Here is a 20,890-nt window from a genome sequence, read left to right as displayed (position 1 = left end):
ATTCCTAGGCAAATGGATGGACCTGGAGGGCATCATCCTGAGTGAGGTAACCCAATCACAAAAGAACTCACATGATATGTACTCACTGATAAGTGGATATTAGCTCAGAAACTTAAAATACCCAAGATACAAGACACAATTTGCAAAACACATGAAACTCAAGAAGAACAAAGACCAAAGTGTGAACACTTTGCCCCTTCTTAGAATTGGGAACAAAACACCCATGGAAGGAGTTACAGAGACAAAGTTTGGAGCTGAGACAAAAGAATGGACCATCTAGAGACTGCCATACCCGGGGACCCATCCCATAATCAGCCTCCAAACGCTGACACCATTGCATACACTAGCAAGATTTTGCTGAAAGGACCCTGATATAGCTGTCTCTTGTGAGGCTATGCCGGAGTCTAGCAAACACAGAAGTAGATGCTTACAGTCAGCTATTGGATGGATCACAGGGCCCCCAATGGAGGAGCCAGAGAAAGTACCCAAGGACCTGAAGGGGTCTGCAACCCTATAGGAGGAACAACAATATGAACTAACCAGTACCCCCAGAGCTCATGTCTCTAGCTGCATATGTATCAGAAGATGGCCTAGTCGGCCATCATTGGGAAGAGAGGCCCCTTGGTCTTGTAAACTTTATATGCCTCACTACAGGGGAACGCCAGGGCCAAGAAATGGGAGTGGGTGGGTAGGGGACTGGGGGACTTTTGGGATAGCATTGGAAATGTAAATGAAGAAAATACCTAATTAAAAAAAAAAAAAAGGAGATAAAGGGGAAAGCTTAGGAGGTAAAGTGGATAGAGCTGGAGTCCAGCCCCGGGCATTGCCAGACAGTGGCAAAGGTGCCCCTTTAATCCCAGCACTCCGGAAGGCAGAGGCAGGCAAATCTCTGTGAGTTTGAGGCCAGCCTAGTCTACAGAGCAAGTTCCAGGACAACCAGAGCTAGATAGTGTCTCAAATAAATAAATAAATAAATAAACAAACAAGATAAAAATCAATAAAAACAAAAGTGCTGGAGAGAAAGTTAAATAATTAAGAGCACTTGCTATTCTTACAAAAAGCCCAGGGTCTGTTTTCATCACCCACATGGTGGTTCACAACCAATCGAAGGCACGTACATGGTACATACACATACAAGCAAGAAAAATGTCCATACACATAAAATGAAAATAAGTCTCAAAAAAATAGCTTTTAAAGTGAAACCAGAGACATTCGACTGATGTTACAGAGAGAGAAAAGATCATTAGAGATAGCCATGAACAGCTCATGCCAATGAATGTAAAAAGAGAAATTCCTTAGGTATGCACGCCTCCCTCAGATGGAATCATAATGAGCTAGAAAACCTGAGCAAACCAAGAAGCAATATTGAAATTGTATTACTTAGTAATTAAAAGCTGCCGCCACTGGTAGTGGTGGGTCACGCCGGTAGGATTTGCTTAAGAGGCAGGAGGATCACGAGTTCAAGGCCAGCCTGGGCTACACATTTTAGCCAGACACATGCCTTTAATCCCAAAACTTGGGAGGCAGAGGCAGGCAAATTTCTGAGTTCGAGGCCAGCCTGGTCTACAGAGTGAGTTCCAGGACAGCCAGAGCTACACAGAGAAACCCTGCCTCAAAAAAAAAAAAGTAATTAAAAGCCTTCCATCCAAGAAAAAAAAAAAAGCCTAGGTTGGGTAGCTTCATTAGTGAATTCTACCAAACAGTTAAAGAGGAACAAATAGTATTATTTTTCGGTTTTTTGAAACAGGGTTTCTCTGTGTAGCCCTGGTTGTCCTGGAATTCACTCTGTATACCAGGCTGGCCTCGAACTCACAGAAATCTGCTTGCCTGCCTCCTCAGCGCCATGATTAAAGGTGTGCACCAGCTGACCAATTCTTAAGTGAGTCCAAACAACAGGTCATCACTTAGGTTTCGATGTAGCTACCTCCTCGTGACAGCTTGCCCTCATGACAGCTTGCGTCATCCACAAGTAAAGCTGACCCATCTTGGGCTTTTCCTTTTTGCCTCAGCTGGCCTCACAGGATCCCCACACACTCCTAGCTATGAGCATGGCACAGGAGGCCAGGTGTGCTTCGTGAAGCTTGCTTGTGCTCAGACCTGGAGCACACAACTTTTGTGAATGATAATGGGATGTTGCTAAGCCTGCCTGATAGGACCCAGCACGTACCGGGCAGTTGAAGTAACAAAGTCCCTTTTGACCCCATGATTGGACATTCTTCACCAGGTTGTCATTAGCAGGTTCACTGCAGACTCACACATGGGAAGCCTTGAAAAACAGGAGGGAGCAGGCTTTGAGTAGTACACCTGCTCATATACATATCAAGGAAAGACCAGCTCCAGGGTTAGGGGGAGATGGTCTGACCAGCTGGCCAGAGAAAACCAGAAAGATGGATCTAAAGGGTCTAGGGGAGAAGTCTGTATGTGAACTTATGGAAGTGGGTCTGAACTTGGAAGTCTCCCAATCACATTAGCTCCTGTAAAACTCCACCTATCGTTGACAACAAAACAGACATGTGTCCAGTGACTTAGCCCACAGACCTCTGGAAGCCTCTGTCACTGGCCACCCATGCTGGTTCAATAGCAACAGGATTGAAGTGTTTATCAAAGTAGAGAGGAGACAGGCTGCTTGTGTGTCAGTAGTATATAATCCATAGAAAAGACTTAGGAGCCTATCACCATGTTTACCCAGCCTGGATCAGCCTTGAGAGTGTTTGATCTACTACCAAGGATTCTATAATATCACTGAAAGCCAGAAAACCAGGTGTGCAGCACAGGAAGAATTGCAGCAGATCCATGGCTGTGACACTCACTGATGGTAGCATAGAGGCACCATCTAGAAGCTTCCAGGTTGAATGAGTATTGGACCAATCTACTGAGGACACACCTACAGTGCCCAGATCACAAGCCCATTCCATCAGCATGAGGAACATCTTCCAGGACATAATACATGCTTTGAATCAAAGGCCCTAGATGTGGTACTGTGCCCTCAAGAAAAGGACACATGGGTCCCAAAGATCAGGAAGTGGTCTCAGAGCCTTGCTTACCTTCATGCCCATGGCTCCTCTTTCTCCTTTCTGTCTCACTCTGAGCTCACAGGGTTCTAGAGATAGAAAATCCTAGATTCCTGATAACCAGAAGCAGAGAGCGCTTGGCATTTTGGCAGGGCACCTGGCCCTGGTCATTAGGAGGAGTTGGGCTGTTCTTACACAGTGAGAGCAAGGAAGGTGTGCAGGGGCATCCCTGAGTGGCAGTCTCCCATGTCATATGATATGAAGTGGTATAACTGTCTGATGAGCATGGTCCACCGTGCGAGTACAGAGATGCCCTGGGAACAACTGAAGGTCTAAAGCAGATTTTACCATCTGAGAGTAGCACACCAGAGACAAGAGTATTGGCAGGTGGTTGCAGAGGTGGCCTGGCCACCACCAGGAGTAATAAATAGGTCTGGGGCTGAGATGGCTGCCCAGACTTAGACTGTGTGTTTAAGGAAGGAACTGCATCTTCCACATACACCTCTGAAGTGGTGGGGGAATGGGGAAAAAGACCAACTGGTAAATAAATGAGATGGGAGTGTTGGCTATCCTTTCCAGGAGGCTCGGGGTAAAGTGAACACAAATGATTTCTACTAATGAGCCCTCACTGCAACCCCAAGATTTGGGATCTATGAGAGGAGTCCGGTAACTAAGATGCCCCTCAGGTGTAACCTTTGATACAGAGAAAGGGGTAATCTGGTGAGACGTGGTGAGAGATGATGGTGACTGAAGAATATTCAGCACTGGAGTTCCTGGAATTTGGAGAAAGCTCCAAACAAGTAATGAAAGTATGTCTCACAGTCTGGCTTGTGGGAGCTATGAGCAGACAGGATAGGTCTGAGTGCTATGGACACACAAGTTGAGCGACACAACCACACATCCACCCTCAAGACACAGGCTGCATAACCTGAGGCAGTGGAAGGGGTATTGGTCCCTGATAAATTGGCTTATCTGAGCCCTTAGAGATATATCATCACCAGTGGAGGTCCTTATAGGTGCCATGAGATGGAGGACTATGGTGACAAGCACTACTGAGAGAACTAGGTACGAGAAAAGCAATGGATGATGCCCAGTTAGCTGATATCATGGGATTCATCATTCACCATGATGATGAATTCCAGGGTGTGAAAGTGGAATGGCTCAGAGAGAATGACCAGGGTGCTAAATTAGTGCCTCTGGCCCATGCTGCTGTACCCAACATTGATCTGTTAAAGCAACGAATGCAAATGGACGGAACCGTTCCACAGTGTGTGAGGACCTGTTCATGTTTGTCTTAAGATCTCTTTAGTGGAACTTCTGTGATCACCTGATACTTGCTCAGGGCAACTGACAACAGGCTTTCAGATTGCATAATGCCATTATTTGTTATGGGATGAATGGTGGTTCAGGAATATACATCAGTATCCTGCCCATCTGTAGAAAACTGCATAAGACCAACCTTTGCTTGTCTTGCAGGTTTGGAAACCCATTAGAGATGAGTGACCCTGTAGAAGTGACCATGGCCCAATAGTTCAGAAAGGGTACAAAAGCAAGGTGTTGCTGTGGCATTCCTGGGATAGTGATGGTCATGTAAGGCTCACGCAATACCCACCAAGGTGATTAGAAAAAGTCTCCAGCAGTCTTGGCCTGTAAACACTAAAGAGTAAACAAGCATCTTGAGAAGGTGATGACAGATGCTCCCGGAAGCACTAAGACTGTTAGGAATCCCCGTGCTAGCGAGTGGGTCACGTCCCTAGGAGTTGTTGGTCACGAGGCCATGGAGGTCTTGGTTGGCTGTGTTCTGGGTCTGTGGATAATCAAGGCATAGAGCATGCTTTGGTTTGGGGACTTAGAAAACTAAAGCTGGGACTGGGCTGGAATTGTTGCTTCCCTGCCTGCTAGCTCCTACAGGGCTGGAATGTGCTACAAAGGGTGATGGACAGAATTAAAGCAGAGCCCTCCTTGGCCATGGATCCTGTGAGCCCCGTGATAGAAGCGCTAGGTGAGATGTGCCAGCTAGTGTAATATTGGTGTCTTAGAGTTTTACTGCTGTGAACAGACACCATGACCAAGGCAACTCTTGTAAGGACATTTAATTGGGGCTGGCTCACATGTTCCAAGGTTCAGTCCACTATCATCAAAGTGGGAGTATAGCAGCATCCAGCCAGGCATGGTGCAGGAGGAACTGAGACTTCTACATCTTCATCTGAAGGCTGCTAGGAGAACACAGACTTCCAGGCAGCTAGTATGAGGGTCTTAAAGCCCACACCCATAGTGACACACCCACTCCAACAAGGCCACATCTTCTAATAGTGCCACTCCCTGGGCCAAACATATACAAACCATCACAATGGTTATGGCACATGTGGTTATGGACTGAACCAACTTTCTGATTGGACATAAGTCCCACTCCTCAGGGGGAAATTCACATTCAATACTGGGAACTTAGACAAAGCACATGACCAGGGGAGTCATAGTCCAGTGGAGATGAGCCCGCTATTGCTTTGTTAAATGATGTACCAGCTAAGGTGCTTCCCCGCATTTATGTTTACAGACATAGGCTATCCATATATTCTGTGTCCGTTTTGATTTTTCAACTTTCCATTTCCCGTCCTTTTCCTGTGGTGTTTTGTAGTCGAGAAGGAATGCCCCTGAGACTTGCCAACAGCCATGTTCTGGAGACAGAAGGATGAATGAGAGAGCACCAGAGTTTGGTACCTCACTCTCATGAGAGAATAGTCGCACACCTAAGTCACCCCCTCCAGGCCTCAGGCAACCTTCCAGAAGAGAAGGGGAAGTGAGTGTGGTATGGGACTATCCTTTAAAGTGCCACCATTCTCATGAGTTTGGCTGTGTCTACTTAAAAAGGGACATCACAGGTGAGCTTGCTCCCTCATAAGAAGAAGGGTCCTGGAAGATTTTGGGACTCTCACCTGACTGTCCAGCCACTCCAAACCTGCTGTTGCAATTCTGCCCTAAATGTTCTTGGCCTCAAGGGAGGGCTAGATATAGACAGGTAAGGAGACCTAGGGAGGGAGGCTTCATCTATCTGGCTCTGGGGAAGTCTTTATCCTGGGTGCAGACCTTCTAGTGTGGCTGCATTAAGGCCACCCATACTCTCACTCAGAACTCTCTGCCCATTGCTCTGTGTGTAATTTCACCTAATAAACTCGCTGGCTTCCCAGAACGGCCTTTGGTTGAATGTGCCTTGGTTTGTTTTTGGCCTTAGGAGGAGGGTTAAACATTGTTCATGTCTCCCACAGGGAAAGAATTTTAGCAATGGAATTTTTTAAAAGAACTATTTATTTTATGTATATGAGTACACTATAGCTGTTATTTTATGTATATGAGCACACTGTTGCTGTCCTCAAACACACCAGAAGAAGGCTCCCCATTACAGATGGTTGTGAGCCACCATGTCGTTGCTGGGAATCAAACTCAGGACCTCTGGAAGAGCAGTCAGTGCTCTTAACCAACTCCCTAGCAATGGAATTTTTGTCTAAGTCACTCACTCATGAGAAGTCTGTTAAGTTACACAATTTGATTAAAGAACATCCCAAGTGTTTGGTCATCAGAAATACTGAGAATTTATAAACACATGGAAAACTGTCAAACAGCTCAGGGTTCATGGAGCAGTCCCACCAAACAATTCGTGTTCTTGTGGTAAAATAATTTCTATGACTTAGTCTTCTTAAGTTTATAACATCATAAAATAGTAGCCAGACATGGTGGGTGCATTCCTGTAATCCCAGCTATTCAAAATTGAGGCAGGAAGATGATAAGTTTGTCTAGTCTGGCAATTTAGCCACATCCTGTCTCAAAGTAAAATTTTAAATTTTAAAAAGGACTGAGGGTGTAGTTCAGTGGTTGTACTGGCCGGTTTTGTGTGTCAATTTGACACAAGCTGTAGTTATCACAGAGAAAGGAGCCTCCCTTGAGGAAATGCCTCCATGAGATCCAGCTGTAAGACATTTTCTCAATTAGTGATTGAGGGTGGGAGGGCCCATCGTGGGTGGTGCCATCTCTGGGCTGGTAGTCTTGAGTTCTATAAGAAAACAAGCTGAGCAAGACAGGAGAAGCAAGACAGTAAAGAACATCCCTCTATGGCTTCTGCATCAGCTCCTGCTTCCTGACCTGCTTGAGTTCCAGTCCTGACTTCCTTTGGTGATGAACAGCAATGTGGAAGTGTAAGCCAAATAAACCCTTTCCTCCCCAACTTGCTTCTTGGTCAGGACGTTTTGTGCAGGAGTAGAAACCCTAACACAGTAGTAGTGTTTGCCTAACATGTGTGGTGTCCTGCGCTTGCTATCCAGCTCATATAAGCCAATGCTACCTGTAAAACAGTACTAAAAATAGGAGTAAGACAGGACACTCAGAGTCTTTCCAGTTCATCTGAAAGTCCTTTATTTCCACCCCGGCCCCATTTCAGTTGTTGGTTGACCCCTCCACCCAAAATAATGCATTTAATTGTCAACATGTAGCTCAGCTGGTCGGCTGGCGGAGCCTGCCTAGCATGCATGAAACTTGAGTTCAACCCCAGCCCCCACACGAAATCAGGCATGGTGGTGCGCACCTGGACCCTGAGCACTCAGGACAAAGCAGGAGGGTGAGAGGTTCAATGTCATCCCTGGCTAAATAGTGACTGAGAGGCCAGCCTGGGATTGCTGGGACCCTATCTTGAAAAATAAGTGCTTTGTTCTGAATAACCCTGAGAGAAATTCTTTTCACCTGTATTCAGCCAAAGCTGGCGGGCATGTGCATCGAAAGAGCTGATGGGATATATCCAGGATCCTTGTTTCTTTGAAATCTTCACCGAAGATCACTCCTTTTAAAAATACACATTGACAATAGCAAAATTAGCAAGAGAATACTGGAGCAAAAGCTGCCCTCCCAAGCAGGCCTCTCATGTCGCTGGACCACAGCAGTGTTCCTAAGGGGTCTCACCTCACCGAGTGAAGCATCTCACCTGCTGACTCCTCCCTTTTCTCCCTGAGAAGTCATTGGTGGCTCATTCCTGTTGCCTCAATACTCAGTGTCCATGCCTCAGAGCTGCAACCCTGGTGAACACATCCCGATCACATGACAACATTACCAGTCTACCTGGCTGCAGTGCAGTTGCAGAAGGGACCAATGCCAAATTGGACAATGATGTCACAAGATCTCCCTGTGGCCTGGAGATAGCTTCAAAAGAGAATCCAAACGGACCAACCGGGGCCCAAGTAAATACCTCTGCTCCCATGTACCTGGAGCCCCTGGCTTACCCTGACAAACAAATGGGGCAGCAGGTGTGATACGTTAGAAAAAACAGAGGGGAAGTGGCCAGTAGAGAATTACCAAGCCCAGGATGTGGTGTTCTACCCCAGAACTCAAGAGGTAGACACAGGAAAATCAGGAGTTCAAGGCCAGCTTCTGCTAGCCTGGGCTACAAGGGGCAACGTCTTAAAAATCACAAACAGGAAACAATCATTGTCATCATTGTTGTTTCTACCCCTGGTCTCCTGGCAGCCATAGAGATCTCCCTGTACTAGCTTTAAAATGGCGGCAAGCATTGGTCAAGAGTCAACAGGGAATTCTGCCCTGTGAGGTTGCTTCAGAGCCTGAGGAATGTCCTGGCGGCAGGCAGAGGAGGTGGAAGAAGCACCCTCAGGCAAGGCGAGGGAGAGAGCTGAGAGCTTTACTCACCTTAAGGCTTTCACATGGCTTCAACACACTTTCGTTTTTTCCAAGGCAGGGTTTCTCTGTATAGCCCTGGCTGTCCTCAAACTCAGAAATCCACCTGCCTCTGCCTCGCAAGTGCTGGGATTAAAGGCATGTGCCACCACTGCCTGGCTTCAACATACTTTTAAATTGTGAAAAAGACAGATACACAAATGTATTACAGCATAAAGTAACACCCCACTCACCGTTACAAAGTATCACCTTAGGAATGTGTGTGTGTGTGTATGTGTATGTGTGTCCCTCCCCGGTGACACTCTCTGAGCTACGCCCTCAACCCCACCTTTGCCTTTAGAACTCTCTAGTCCTTCTGCCCAGTTGCCAGCCCCCCTCCCCATTCTCTTCTCACACTGAGAATGACACTTCGATCTGTATTGTTCTATTTTCCACAATAGTTGTGCCCCACATCATGTGCCTTTAAGGAATGTATCCTTTAAGTTTGTGTGTGAGGGTTCTATGTGTTTATGAATGCAAGTGAGTGCAGAGGCTAAGACTGCCTTTGAGTGCCTTCCTCAAACTCCTTCTGTCTTAATGCGTTATTTTGTAAGTTTGATTGGTTGTTTTTGAGAGGTGCTCATTGAACCAGAGCTCACCTATTGGCTACATTAGCTGTCTATTAAGCTCTTGTGTCCACCTTCCTGCCACTTCCAACTTCCTGTATGGTTTCTGGGGATCCAAACGCAGGTCCTCCTGCATATATGACAAGAACCTTACCCACTGAGCAGTCACTGAGTTTTGTATGCATGATTTAACTTTTTATGTTTTCGATTTGCTTCGTTCAACAAAACATTAGTGAAACTCAGTCATGTTTGATTGCGACCATTATTTGTGCAACATTTCATTTTATGTTTTTGCAGAAATTATCCTTTATGTCACCAATGGATATTTGAGTAGTTTCCAGTTATTCTGTATTATATGCACAATCACTATTAAGTGCTATCTTATAAGTGGCTAATGATGTGAAGATCATCTCTAGATGGATTATTATTATTATTATTATTACTTTAGTTCATTTGCTTTCGAGATAGGGTCCCACTATGCAGCCCAAACCGGCCTTGAACTTGAGAGCCTCCCTCCTCAGCCTCTAGAATACTGGTGTTACAGCTGTGCTCAAACAAACCTGACTCCTAATGGATTACTGCTTTTTTTGCCTAAGATATTTTTTCTTTCGATTCTGTTTGACTAGTGTTGTGTTTAAGGAACTTACATTTTAACATCTATCTTGTGTCCAGTGTGCTTCCGTTTTTTTTTCATGGAGAACAATCTCATAAAGAAGGAGAGCTATTTGGGAGGAGGTAAGTGACTAGTAAATGGGGCAGTGGGGGTGGGTGGGTGAAAGGGATGAAGAGGGAGGAGAAGGAGGGGGAGGAAGGGAGGAGAGGAGGGGGAGGGAAGGGAACATATAAGGGCAGAGTAAAAACAAAACAAAACAAAACACAAATATAAAACCCAAAACTTCACGTCAACTTTAAAAAGTAAAAATTACAATCACATTCACTATCCACTAATAAGTGTAGCGATTTTGAGTGTCTAAGTGATGCCAAGTTTTTATAGACCACAGTCAGTGACTACGGTGTTTCCACATGCCCTCTGCCAGGCTCTACCTTTGATGGGGCCACCGATGCATGCACCATTTAGTGAGATGTTAGCTGTGGCATGGAAGATTTGGGAAAGATATTTTTATCCTGTTTAGGCAGACTTCACTCAGCATAACACTGAAACCTGCCAAATACCTTTTTTTAGCTTTCCCTGAAATAGTCGAGGCTTTTTACTGAGCTACTGTGGTGAGAACGTTGCCAGAATAGGTTGTTCATCGTCTCTGCTATGTATTAAGCCAATTAGCAATATAGCACAGAGCATTTCCTGTCTCTTCTCAAGGTCAACACGTGCCATGAAAAACAAGTTCCACGCTCAGTCACCCTCCATGGCACCCACGTCTCCCTGAGTCTTTTGCTCATAGCTGAGAATGTGGACAAGGCCAAGGGGATAGTAACTACTGAGTGGACAGCCTAAGGGTCAAAGATCCTTTTCCTGTGCTAATGACAGCCTCGTGCAGAGTCCAGTGGCAGAGCATTAGACGGCTCTCCTAATCCCAGTCATTCCCTTGTGATTAGGATTATGATAAAAAAAAAAAAAACTGCAGTTGGACGCCAGCTCTGCAGCTCCTGCCTGGTAAAGACAGCATCAGTTCAGGCAGGGTGAGAAGCAGCCAAGCATCCAAGCTGGGAAAGGTTCCTGTCCCAGTGAGCTGCTGACCTGCCCATCTCGGGGAGCAGGAGAGGCTGACAGTGGGCAGGTAAGAACCACCCATCTGCTCTCCACGGGTTTTAGCTGCAGCCACTGTGGCATGGGAGAGCTGGTGCATGTGTGCGCTCATGTGTGTGTGCATAAGTATATTGTAGCTGACCTTTGCTACTTGGTGAGTTCTTCTCCCCGTCTCTTACCCTGCCCTTTATCCCCTGTCACTAGAGAAAGAAGGATAGAAGGGAGAGACAGAGATAGAGATCTCTCAATCTAATTTCTTTCTTCTTGTTTCTTCTTTGCTTGTGGTCTTTGCTACTTTGTGGGTTCTTTTTCCCACTCTTTATCCCCTCCACCTTTCATTTCACCTGCTATCACTGGATAGGAGATAAAGAACGATGGGGGGGGGGGAAGGAAGGGAGGAAGAGAGGAATCGAGGGAAGAACAGGGGGAGAGAGACCCTTGAATCTAACTTCTCTCTTCTTGTTTCTTCTTTGAGCACAACCATTAACAAAACACAACCAACTACCTCACCTATTTGGGCTCTAGCATTTATACACCCGCTGAAAAATTCCCAGAATTTCAAATGTCACACAGTCATAGAAACTATCTCCAGCTGACAAAACCATGCCTCGGCTGGAGCACAAGGCAAATCATACATAGTCAGCTGCCACAACACAGCCCAAACCCCCACATTTAGGATTAAAACAAAAACATATATATATAATAGTTCTGTTTTTGTTGTTGTTGTTGTTTTTAAAGAAACCAAAATTCCAGGATTCTCACTACACATGCAGTGTGTAGGGGAACAGAGCAGAAAGCATGGTGGCATCTGGAGATGCCTAGTGGCCGGCCACACTGCTGACCACGCCCCTCTGTGTTCTCCTCTACTTTTGTCATTGTAGTCTCTCTCATTGCCAGTAGGGATCAAACATATGCTACCACTGTAGGTTTTCTTTTTTTTTTTTCTCTGATCAAGGCCTGAGAGTTTATTTACTAAGAGACTGTGCTTATATGGGGGAAGGCCTATCTCTCCTCCCCCGGCCAGTCCATCCTTGGTACTTTGTCGCCAGAAGCAGGTCCTGATATGCCTAGCTCTGCCAAAGTCAGAAGATCTCTCTGGGAGAGACTAGTCAAGGGACTGGGTCATTTTGTGTTCTTGGAGTACAAAAGGTAATTTATGGGAGGAGAAAGGGAGGTAGGTGGTGACTGTGGGTTTTCTAATGGGAACACCTGTGTGCTTCCTTCCATAGGACTGGGCAGGATGTTAGGACAAGGACAGGTGCTTCAGATAAGTGTGGCAAAGGCGGGATGCTATAGAGCCTGTACCACCAGGGGGGTAGTAGCAGGATGTCTCTAATACATGAGAGTTAAAGGCCAACCTGGGCTATAGGAGACAAAAAAAAAAAAAAAAAAGAGGTAAAATGGATTGTGTGGCTTGAAGAACAGACCTTCTTTTCTCATAGTCCTGACATCTGTGAGTCGGGGGTTGGGGGTAGGGTGGGTGGTCTGGGTGTGGTGAGGATTTTGCTCCTGGTTTATATCTCCTCTCAGGGAAGAGGTTAACAGAGAGACAGCAAGCTCACCAGCATCTCTCCTTGTAAAGTCCCTCAGCCTATCACGGGGACCCATCCTTGTGACCTAATTACCTCCCAAGACCCTTCAACTCCCAACAGGGTCATAATAAGAATTAAGGCAGGGTCGTTGACTGAGTGAATTGAAGCAAGGGTTTTTCAAGCTGAGGGGAGCCTGGGCAAAGGGCAAGGAGACCAGAGCAACCTCTGTAGCTGGGGAGAGAAAAGCAGCTTAACATGGTGGGGATCTGAGGGCAGCTGCCAAGGCTGTGAGAGCTGAGGCTAGCAGGACCTGTATGTCTCAAACTGTCCCACTGAGAGACCAACAGTTTTGGGTTCAGACTCCATCTTAGAGAACCTGACCTAAGGTTAAACTCAAATAAACTAACAGGCTGGTACCTACCACCACTATCCAGTCTACCCACACCCCAACAAGACTAGCATCTAGCTCCAGTTTCCAGGTTACCCCCCCCAACAAGACCTGTGTCTCCAGGTTAGCCCCCCCACACAACAAATCCAGTGTCTAACACCAATCTCTAGGTTATTCCCCCAACAAATCTGCACCTCCAGGTTACAAGCCCACCCCTGCCTAACAACCACCAATCAGGAGGAAAACTGTATTAGTTAGGGTTTTACTGCTGTGAACAGACACCATGACCAAGGCAAGTCTTATAAAAAACAACATTTAATTGGAGCTGGCTTACAGGTTCAGAGGTTCAGTCCATTATCATCAAGGTGAGAGCATGACAGCATCCAGGCAGGCATGACGCAGGAGGAGCTGAGAGTTCTATGTCTTCATCCAAAGGCTGCTTGCGGAAGACTGACTTCCAGGCAACTAGGGTGAGGATTTTATACACACACCCACAGTGACACACCCATTCCAACCAGGTCACACCTATTCCAACAAGGCCACACCTTCAGATGGTGCCACTCCCTGGTCCAAGGATATACAAACCATCACAAAAACAAAAGTTAAGTTTATGGTTTGGTCACAATAGTCCCCCAATTAGATGCTTGCCAGACTAGAAACTGAAGAAGTATTAAAAAAGTATAGCAAAGTAAAAACAAAATTCGAGGCTTTTGGGCCCAGGCTTGGGAGTGTAGCCTTTGTGGCTTAGTGCTCCAGGTGCTGGTCATAAAACAGATAGCGACATTCCTCCACCTACCAGCTTCCTGGGTTCAATTCAAAGAATGGCACCCTGACCATTACTGGAACCTGCAATGCAAATGTGCTATCTTTAGGGGCTCTTAGATTGTTAGGGGCTCTTAGAAACTGTCTTGAGAGATAACCTGACACTTGTGACTTTATACTTCCTTGTGACTCTTAACTGGTATTTTTGGTATTTTCCAACAACGCCCTCCCCACCTCCATGAGTTGTGGTTTCTTCCTTTAAATACCCCCTTACTCAGCTACTCGGGGCGCCATGGTCCTCTACCCCTGCGTGGTGTATGACCATGGGCCCGAGAACGCTCTCGAATAAAAATCCTCTTGCAGTTGCAGCAAGACCGTTTCTTGTGGGTGATTTTGGGGTGTCGCCTCTCCTGAGTCAGAACGTGAGGGAGTCCTCACGTTGTGGGTCTTTCAAAACACTCACGCCTCGCTTGTCATTTCCTATAAAACCTTGTTCTGATGAGTGTTCGGGGCTTTTCTCCACCAGAACCTTCTTCTGTGGGTTAGGCCCAAGCTCAAGCTTGTGAATAAAGACCCTTGTGAGATTGCATCAGATCAGCTCCTGATTGGTCTTTCGGGGCTCATGAATGCTTCCTGGGACTACACCACAAGCTCATCAGGCTGTGGAATCCTGGGTCTTTCCCATCTAAAGAATCGATGTCCACGGGGAAGACCATGGAATCAGTCCTTTGTCGGTGACCAGAAAGTCCACACATATCCTGCTCAGCCCTAGATCCCCAGGCACTGGAAGGGCACATAGCAACCCATAGCAATCCAGAACAACCCAGTCTCACTGTCTCTGCTCCTGCTGAAGAGACGTTTTGATGCCCTGCCTTAAACCCTGCTGTTGTGGCCAGCTGCCTCCCTTCTTCACCATGTGCCAAAGACAAGCCAGGGGAGCTGGGGAACGACAGGCTCCCAGTCGGAAGCTCACTTAGTCTATGCACACAGACGTGCCTCTCTCACCTTGTTTCTCCCGGGCTGGACTCCAGAAAGGAAAGTAGAAGGAGAATCTTCTTTCTTTCTTTCTTTCTTTCTTTCTTTCTTTCTTTCTTTCTTTCTTTCTTTCTTTCTTTCTTTCAGTTTTTTAAGACAGGGTTTCTCGCCGGTCGGTGGTAGCACACACCTTTAATCCCAGCACTTGGGAGGCAGAGGCAGGCGGATTTCTGAGTTTGAGGTCAGTCTGGTCTACAGAGTGAGTTCCAGGACAGCCAGGGCTATACAGAGAAACCCTGTCTCGAAACCCCCCCCCCAAAAAAAGACAGGGTTTCTCTGCGTAGCCCTAACTGTCCTGGAACTCACTTAGTAGATCAGGCTGTCTTGAACTCACTGAGATCTGCCTGTCTCTGCCTCCTGAGAGCTGGACATTAAAGGTATGGGCCACCATCTCCCAGCTAGGGCAATCTTTCTCATTCCTCTGTCAGATCCTCAGCCCTGCGGGGTTCAGAGCACAGTGGAGAACCTGGGAGGGACGGGTGTACCTCATCCAAAGGCCTCTCAGAGAGTGAGTGGCTCCTCTATCTGCTCAAATGGCCTCGGGGCTATGTTCATTTTACCAGACACGTTCACACCTGTCTATGCTGTGTATACACTATTCTTTCTCAGATGCATTTCCCTCTGGCGTCCTCTGCTCATTCTGCGCCCCGGTTTGCCAGTGACAGACACCCTTTCCCACACAACACCTTCCCTTCATTCAGCTCTTCCTGCAAGCAATTTACACCTGCTAAGTGCTAGACTGACCCGAAGCTCCAACACAAGTGCATATCCTGTCTCCTCCTGCTTCACTATTGCTGGGAATTCCTCAGGCTCATAATCGGTGGTGCTTCATTTTGTTCTCTAGTCCCTGAGACAGCGGAGGAGTTCAACAAATATCCGTGGAAATAAGCTGAATCCAGACGAACGGAGAGGTCCCCTCGGAAATGGGGCTAGCATGAGAAAGCTTTGTTGGTTGTTTTTTTTGTTTTGTTTTGTTTTTTTAGACAGGTCTTGCTGTGTAGCCCTATCAGGCCTTGGTAATTGGTTCATATAGCCCAGACTCATCTCAAACTTACAGCAACCCATGTGCTGTGGTTCCTGAGTACTGGGATTGTAAACATGCGCTGCCACGCCCACGTGACAGGGATCATTTAACATAGCATTTTAAGAATTTGCTCTTTGGATCCTTGGGGTCCGAAGCTCCTCCTCTTCCTCCCCACACCGAATCTAATGAGTAAACCAAAGGTGACCATTTGCATCTTAGAGGCCTGGAGGGGTGGGGGAGGGGAAAGGCAAGGTTCACCTTCACTGAAACGTTCAGAAATCTGCCTTACAGGTCATTAACTTCCCCAGGAGCAAGGGGCCGGGAGCGCTGGGGAATTACCCGTGGGAGTCTGAGTTACTAGAAAAAGCAAAGCAGACCGCTGTGGAGCCAGATAGATAGAGATCTTATTTACTGATAGAGATGGGACTGGGTTCACACTCTAGCTATGCCAGCTGCGTGGCCGGGAGGAAGCCAAAGTCTCTTGTACCCCAAATTTCCACACCACCAAGGTGGAGGCACACTATTCCCTTCTGTCAAGATTTAAGAGAGCCTATGAAGGGCCTTAGTTTTGTAGGTCCCCATAAGGTGCAGCAAGTATACCGCTGCCTGTGGAAGACAGGAAGGAGACTAGCTTGTGTTCAGGATTCACCTTGGGCATCAGAAATGAGGTAAGACAGCTAGGACCACCTGACAGCACATTTGGGGTATTATAAAGAGCAGCCAGTGCTCCTAACCGCTGAGCCATCTCTCCTGCCCCCGATGAGAGGTTTTATCATCTGGGGTTTGGTCTCACATTTGCAAGGTTGGTCATGACTTTCCCTCTTTCTGAGGATGAGCTGAACTTGTGTCCTTCCTATTTTTGTTTTGTGTGTTTGAGACAGTGTTTCCCTTTATAGCCTTGGCTGTCCCCGAACTCACAGAAATCTGCCTACCTCTGCCTCCCAAATGCTGGGATGAAAGGTGTGAACAACCACCAGCTGGCTGCCTCTTACGTACTGTGATCAAGTGTGAACACATTACCATACCCAGCTTATTTGGTGCTAGGGATCAAACCCAAACCCAGTGCTTCATGCTTGCTACGAGAACACGCTGCCAACTGAGCTACACCCCAACCTGATTTGAGGAGTTTGGATCATTTCTTTTTAACAGGGTCTCACTGTGTAACACTGGCTGGCTTGGCTCATCATGTAGACCAGGCTGCCCAGAACTAACATCTTAAAAGATCCACCTGCCTCGGCCTTCCAAGTGCTTGAATTAAAAGGCATGAGTCACCACCTGACTTGAAGGTTTTATTTATGTGTATATATGCCATGTGTGTGAAGGTACCCCAAGTCAGAAGGGGGCATCAGACTCCCTGAAGCTGGAGTAAGAAGCCCAGCCGACTCACTCCAACACACACATACACACACACACACACACACACACACACACACACGTACACACACAAACACACACAAACACACACACATACACACACACACACATGAATGCTGGGAACCCAACTCCAGTCCCCTGCAAGAGCAGCAGCAGGTGCTCTTCAAAGCTGAGGCATCTTTCTAACCCCTCGATCTGAATTTTCAAAAACGAAATATTTCATGTTCTGCTGCAGACGCCGAATATCGTGTCGGTCGGGGGTTCTCGAAGACCTGCCAATTACCAGCTTTGTTCCAATTGGTCACCTCATTTGTACAAAGGGACAATAGTTCTGAATCGCGAGGTTGCAGCAAGAGGCAGCCACTCTAGGGACTGAGTTGTCAGTGTATAGTGATCGATCAGCACTAAACCAGAGCAGAAAGAGCCTTGTGGAGGAACTTACTCTGCGAACATGGCAGGAAGACGCTTCAGACCCTGCTCCACAGAGCCGTGTGCCTTGGACCTGCTCACTTATACAGGGTTTGCCCAGGATAAACCCCTTGGTTCCTAAAATGGTCCTGGGCCAATCTACTGTCAGTTTCCCAGGGTGCCGCTCAGACCAGATTGCCTGCCTCGGTGTTCCCTCCCCCATCCAGCTCCCTTAAAGGGAGATAGACATCCTTTCTATTTCCACGGGACTCAGTTTGAACCCAGGGTCTCTTGCACGATAGGTCAATTCTCTACACCCAGCCCTACATCCTCAGCCCATTTCTCCCCTTTTCATTTTGAGAACATGTCTCACTAAATTGCCTAGGCTGGCCTCGAACTTGCAGCAGAATCCTCCTGCTTTAATCTCTGAACAACTGAGACTACAGGACTACACCCGCACAAGGGGTAGAACTGCTGTATCCCTCCTGTGCTCTCCTAGGACCTTAGCTTTGTGCATCCTTTCCAGCAGCTACACCGGCCATCTAGCAGCACAAAAGATTAAGTAAGTGAAACTTGTTGGCCAAAGAAAGAGAGAGAGCACTTTCTCTTTTCAGAGACGTTTGAAATGTCCTGGTTCTTCTTACTGTTCCTTTGGGGGTAGGGGAATAGTCAAAATGGGTTTGGACATTGGAGAGACTTAGTCACCTCCTGGTTAGAAAGAGGAAGCTCCATGGATTTGGGCACAATTGCCAGCCCTTTGGTGGCTCCTTCACTGAGGCCTGTACCCAGGTCTGTTCGGGAATCCTCCACTGCCCCAGAAGCGGTTCCTTCCCAAACAGCTGGCAATGTAGGCCCGGCTCTTGGTGGCCCAATGAGCAGTCAACGCCAGCTTACCCCAAGTCAAAGAACGGCCGCCAATGATCTTGACCTAAGAGGGCGCGGCGCCCAAGGGTGATGGGGCGGCCCTGCGGAGAAGCCCACCGACCCATCCCTAACCGTTCTCCACACAAAGTCCAGTCTTCAGCTTCTCGCTCCAGCGGAGCCGGGTGGAGTCGGCTGAAGCGTGTCGCCTTTTGCGCTCCGGCTGCGCCCCCGAGTCACCCGGGCGCCCCTCCGCTTTCGCGCCCGCGTCCCCGGGGAGGGATCTGGTCGGCGCCCGGGACGCGGCCCTGTGGCAGCCTGTGAGCCCCAAATTCAGGGCGCATCCTCCGGCCGTCTAGGCGGCCCTGGCTCCGGGAGTGGAGCGGAGCGAGGCGGCTCTGGGCTCCCGGCGTGCGCCCGGGTCGAGCGGCCACGACCCTGGGAGGCCGCGGGAGGCTGGGGGTGGGGACAGGCCGAGGTCGCGGCTCCTCCAGCCCCTTCCGCCGCCCCTCCTCTCGCCTTCCTCGCCCTCTCTTCCCAGGCCGGCCCGCGAGGCCGCCGGCTGGGCCTTTCACCTTCAAGCAAAGCTATGAAGTAGCGGTCGCTACGGCTCCAGGCGCCCAGCGGGGCCAGGGGCGCCGCGCACTCCCGCCAGCCGGGCCTCGCCTCGCGGGACCCGGGGCGGGACACGCTCCGGGGACGAGGCCTGCGGGCCACACTCCCGTCCGCCCGCCCGAATTCAGGGCGAGTCCGGCCCGGGACTCTGCAGCGGCCCCGGACGGGGAGAGTGGGGCAGGGCCTCGCCTCTCCGAGGGATGGAGGGGATGGAGGCGGCGGCCAAGCCCGCGCGCTGCTCTCAGTGAGTATGGAGAGGACCCGGGCGGGGTGGCGGGACACACCCGGGGACACCCGACCTCCGGCCGCCGCAGAGCTGGAAGGGTCCTGGAGGCTCGCCCTTCCCGTCCATTTTCATTCCAGGTTTTTTCTGAGTTAGAGCATCGGTACTAGGAGTTACGACATCTTCCAGGAAGGTCGTCCGGAGGCCTTCAGGGAGACTGTCTCATTCCTTAAGGTCTGCGGACAAGTCTAGAGCGCAGCTCCAGGGTTGACCCATCAATTTTTCTGAAAGCTCACATTACAGCCTGGGCAGAAGCCCAGAAGGATTGGATCTCAGAGAAGAGGTAGCTGAGCCACAAAGAGAAACCTAGTACATTTTCGATCAGTGATTCTCAATCTTAATGCTGCGACCCTTTAGTACAATTTAAGTTTATCATGTGGTGATCTCCAACCATAAAATTATTTTCGTTGCTACTTAATGACCGTAATTTTGCTACTGTTACGAATCATAATGTGAATATCTGATATGCAGTATATCTGATATGCGACCCCGTGATGCCAAGAACCGCTGTCCAGATGATCGAGTAGAGAAAGTGACTTCTACTACCCCTAAACTTCACTGCTGTGAAATTTTGTGTTATATATGGTATTTTGCTTCATAAAATATGTATATTCTGAAAAACATGTTAATTTAATAATTATAATGAATTACTTTAAGAGACTTACCTTTAAGAACATCTTATGGTGGATCCCTATTGTGAGAAGGGAATAATTAACCTCTAATATATTCTCTATGCCCAAATTCTTACACACTGAGTTTACTTCATATGAGACACAGGTAGACTAGGGTGACTTCTGAGTGTTCTAAGTAATCACTAAGACACAGTAGCTTATACAGGGAGTAAAACAGTTGTCACTTCATTCTCTGTAAAGCTATTGGCATCAGCCAGGCCATCAAGGGGCCGTATAATTCTAATGAGTCTTGGGACCTCTGCGGACTCAGGTCTTACCTGAGAACAAGGGGTGCAGTTAAAGGCTCACTGTTCTTGAAGAGTCCTGGCTTGGAATGGAAAGGTTCTGGTTACAAACTTGGCTCCCCCAGGGCATCTACGTGATGTAATTTCTCTATGCCTCAGTTCTCCATCTGTTAAAAATAATATTTTTATTTATATATTATATAATAAATAAATATCTTTATTTATATAAAATAACATTCTATCACAGACATAATATAAATATATTATTTTAGAGAATGTTGAAATGTTTGAAAAGCCTTTGCTTGACATAGAGCAGATAGCTTATAGTTTGTGACTGTCACTGTTACTTCTTTCGAGTACAGTTTGACTCTAGTCTAACACTTTTTCACTAGGGTTGGCATGAAGCTGGCAGGCAGCCGCACCTTCTATTACAGGGACAGGTCCTTCATCCACAAGGAAGAGTACTGACCATTAGCCAACACTGCCATTCTCCTCTGGGGCCTCCTTTAGCCCAGGGTTGGGGAATTACATTGCTTTTCACCATGGTTCACATTTTGCATTGGATTGTTTGAGGCCTTGTTTTGCTCACCCTAAAAATAGGAATAGAAAAACTGGCATTATTTCCTTCCGCGGGGTTTACTGCCCATGCTCCAGTAACCACCCTCCCCAGTCCCCTCCCTGCCCTCAAAAGAGCATGCCAG

At 47.7% G+C, this 20,890-nt stretch overlaps 1 protein-coding gene across 2 annotated transcripts in view; it reads left to right on the top strand.

The window, feature by feature from the left end:
* The first annotated feature begins 18,919 nt into the window (after positions 1 to 18,919).
* Kiaa1614 (KIAA1614 ortholog) overlaps positions 18,920 to 20,890 on the top strand; it is a 31,775-nt gene continuing 29,804 nt past the window's right edge. Inside the window, exon 1 of one of the 2 annotated variants that reach the window (XM_029479341.2) lies at positions 18,920 to 19,234. In XM_029479341.2, coding sequence (XP_029335201.1) covers positions 19,191 to 19,234 — 44 coding nt within the window. In that variant the 5' untranslated portion in view covers positions 18,920 to 19,190. Of the gene's footprint in view, positions 19,235 to 19,383; positions 19,557 to 20,890 lie in introns of those variants that run through there. The other variant, XM_021164911.3, reaches the window with a different exon arrangement.

Source organism: Mus caroli, unplaced genomic scaffold (assembly GCF_978045245.1).
Source record: "Mus caroli unplaced genomic scaffold, Mus_caroli_1 scaffold_1, whole genome shotgun sequence".
Lineage (NCBI taxonomy): Eukaryota > Metazoa > Chordata > Mammalia > Rodentia > Muridae > Mus > Mus caroli.
This window is presented reverse-complemented; position numbering and strand designations above follow the sequence as displayed.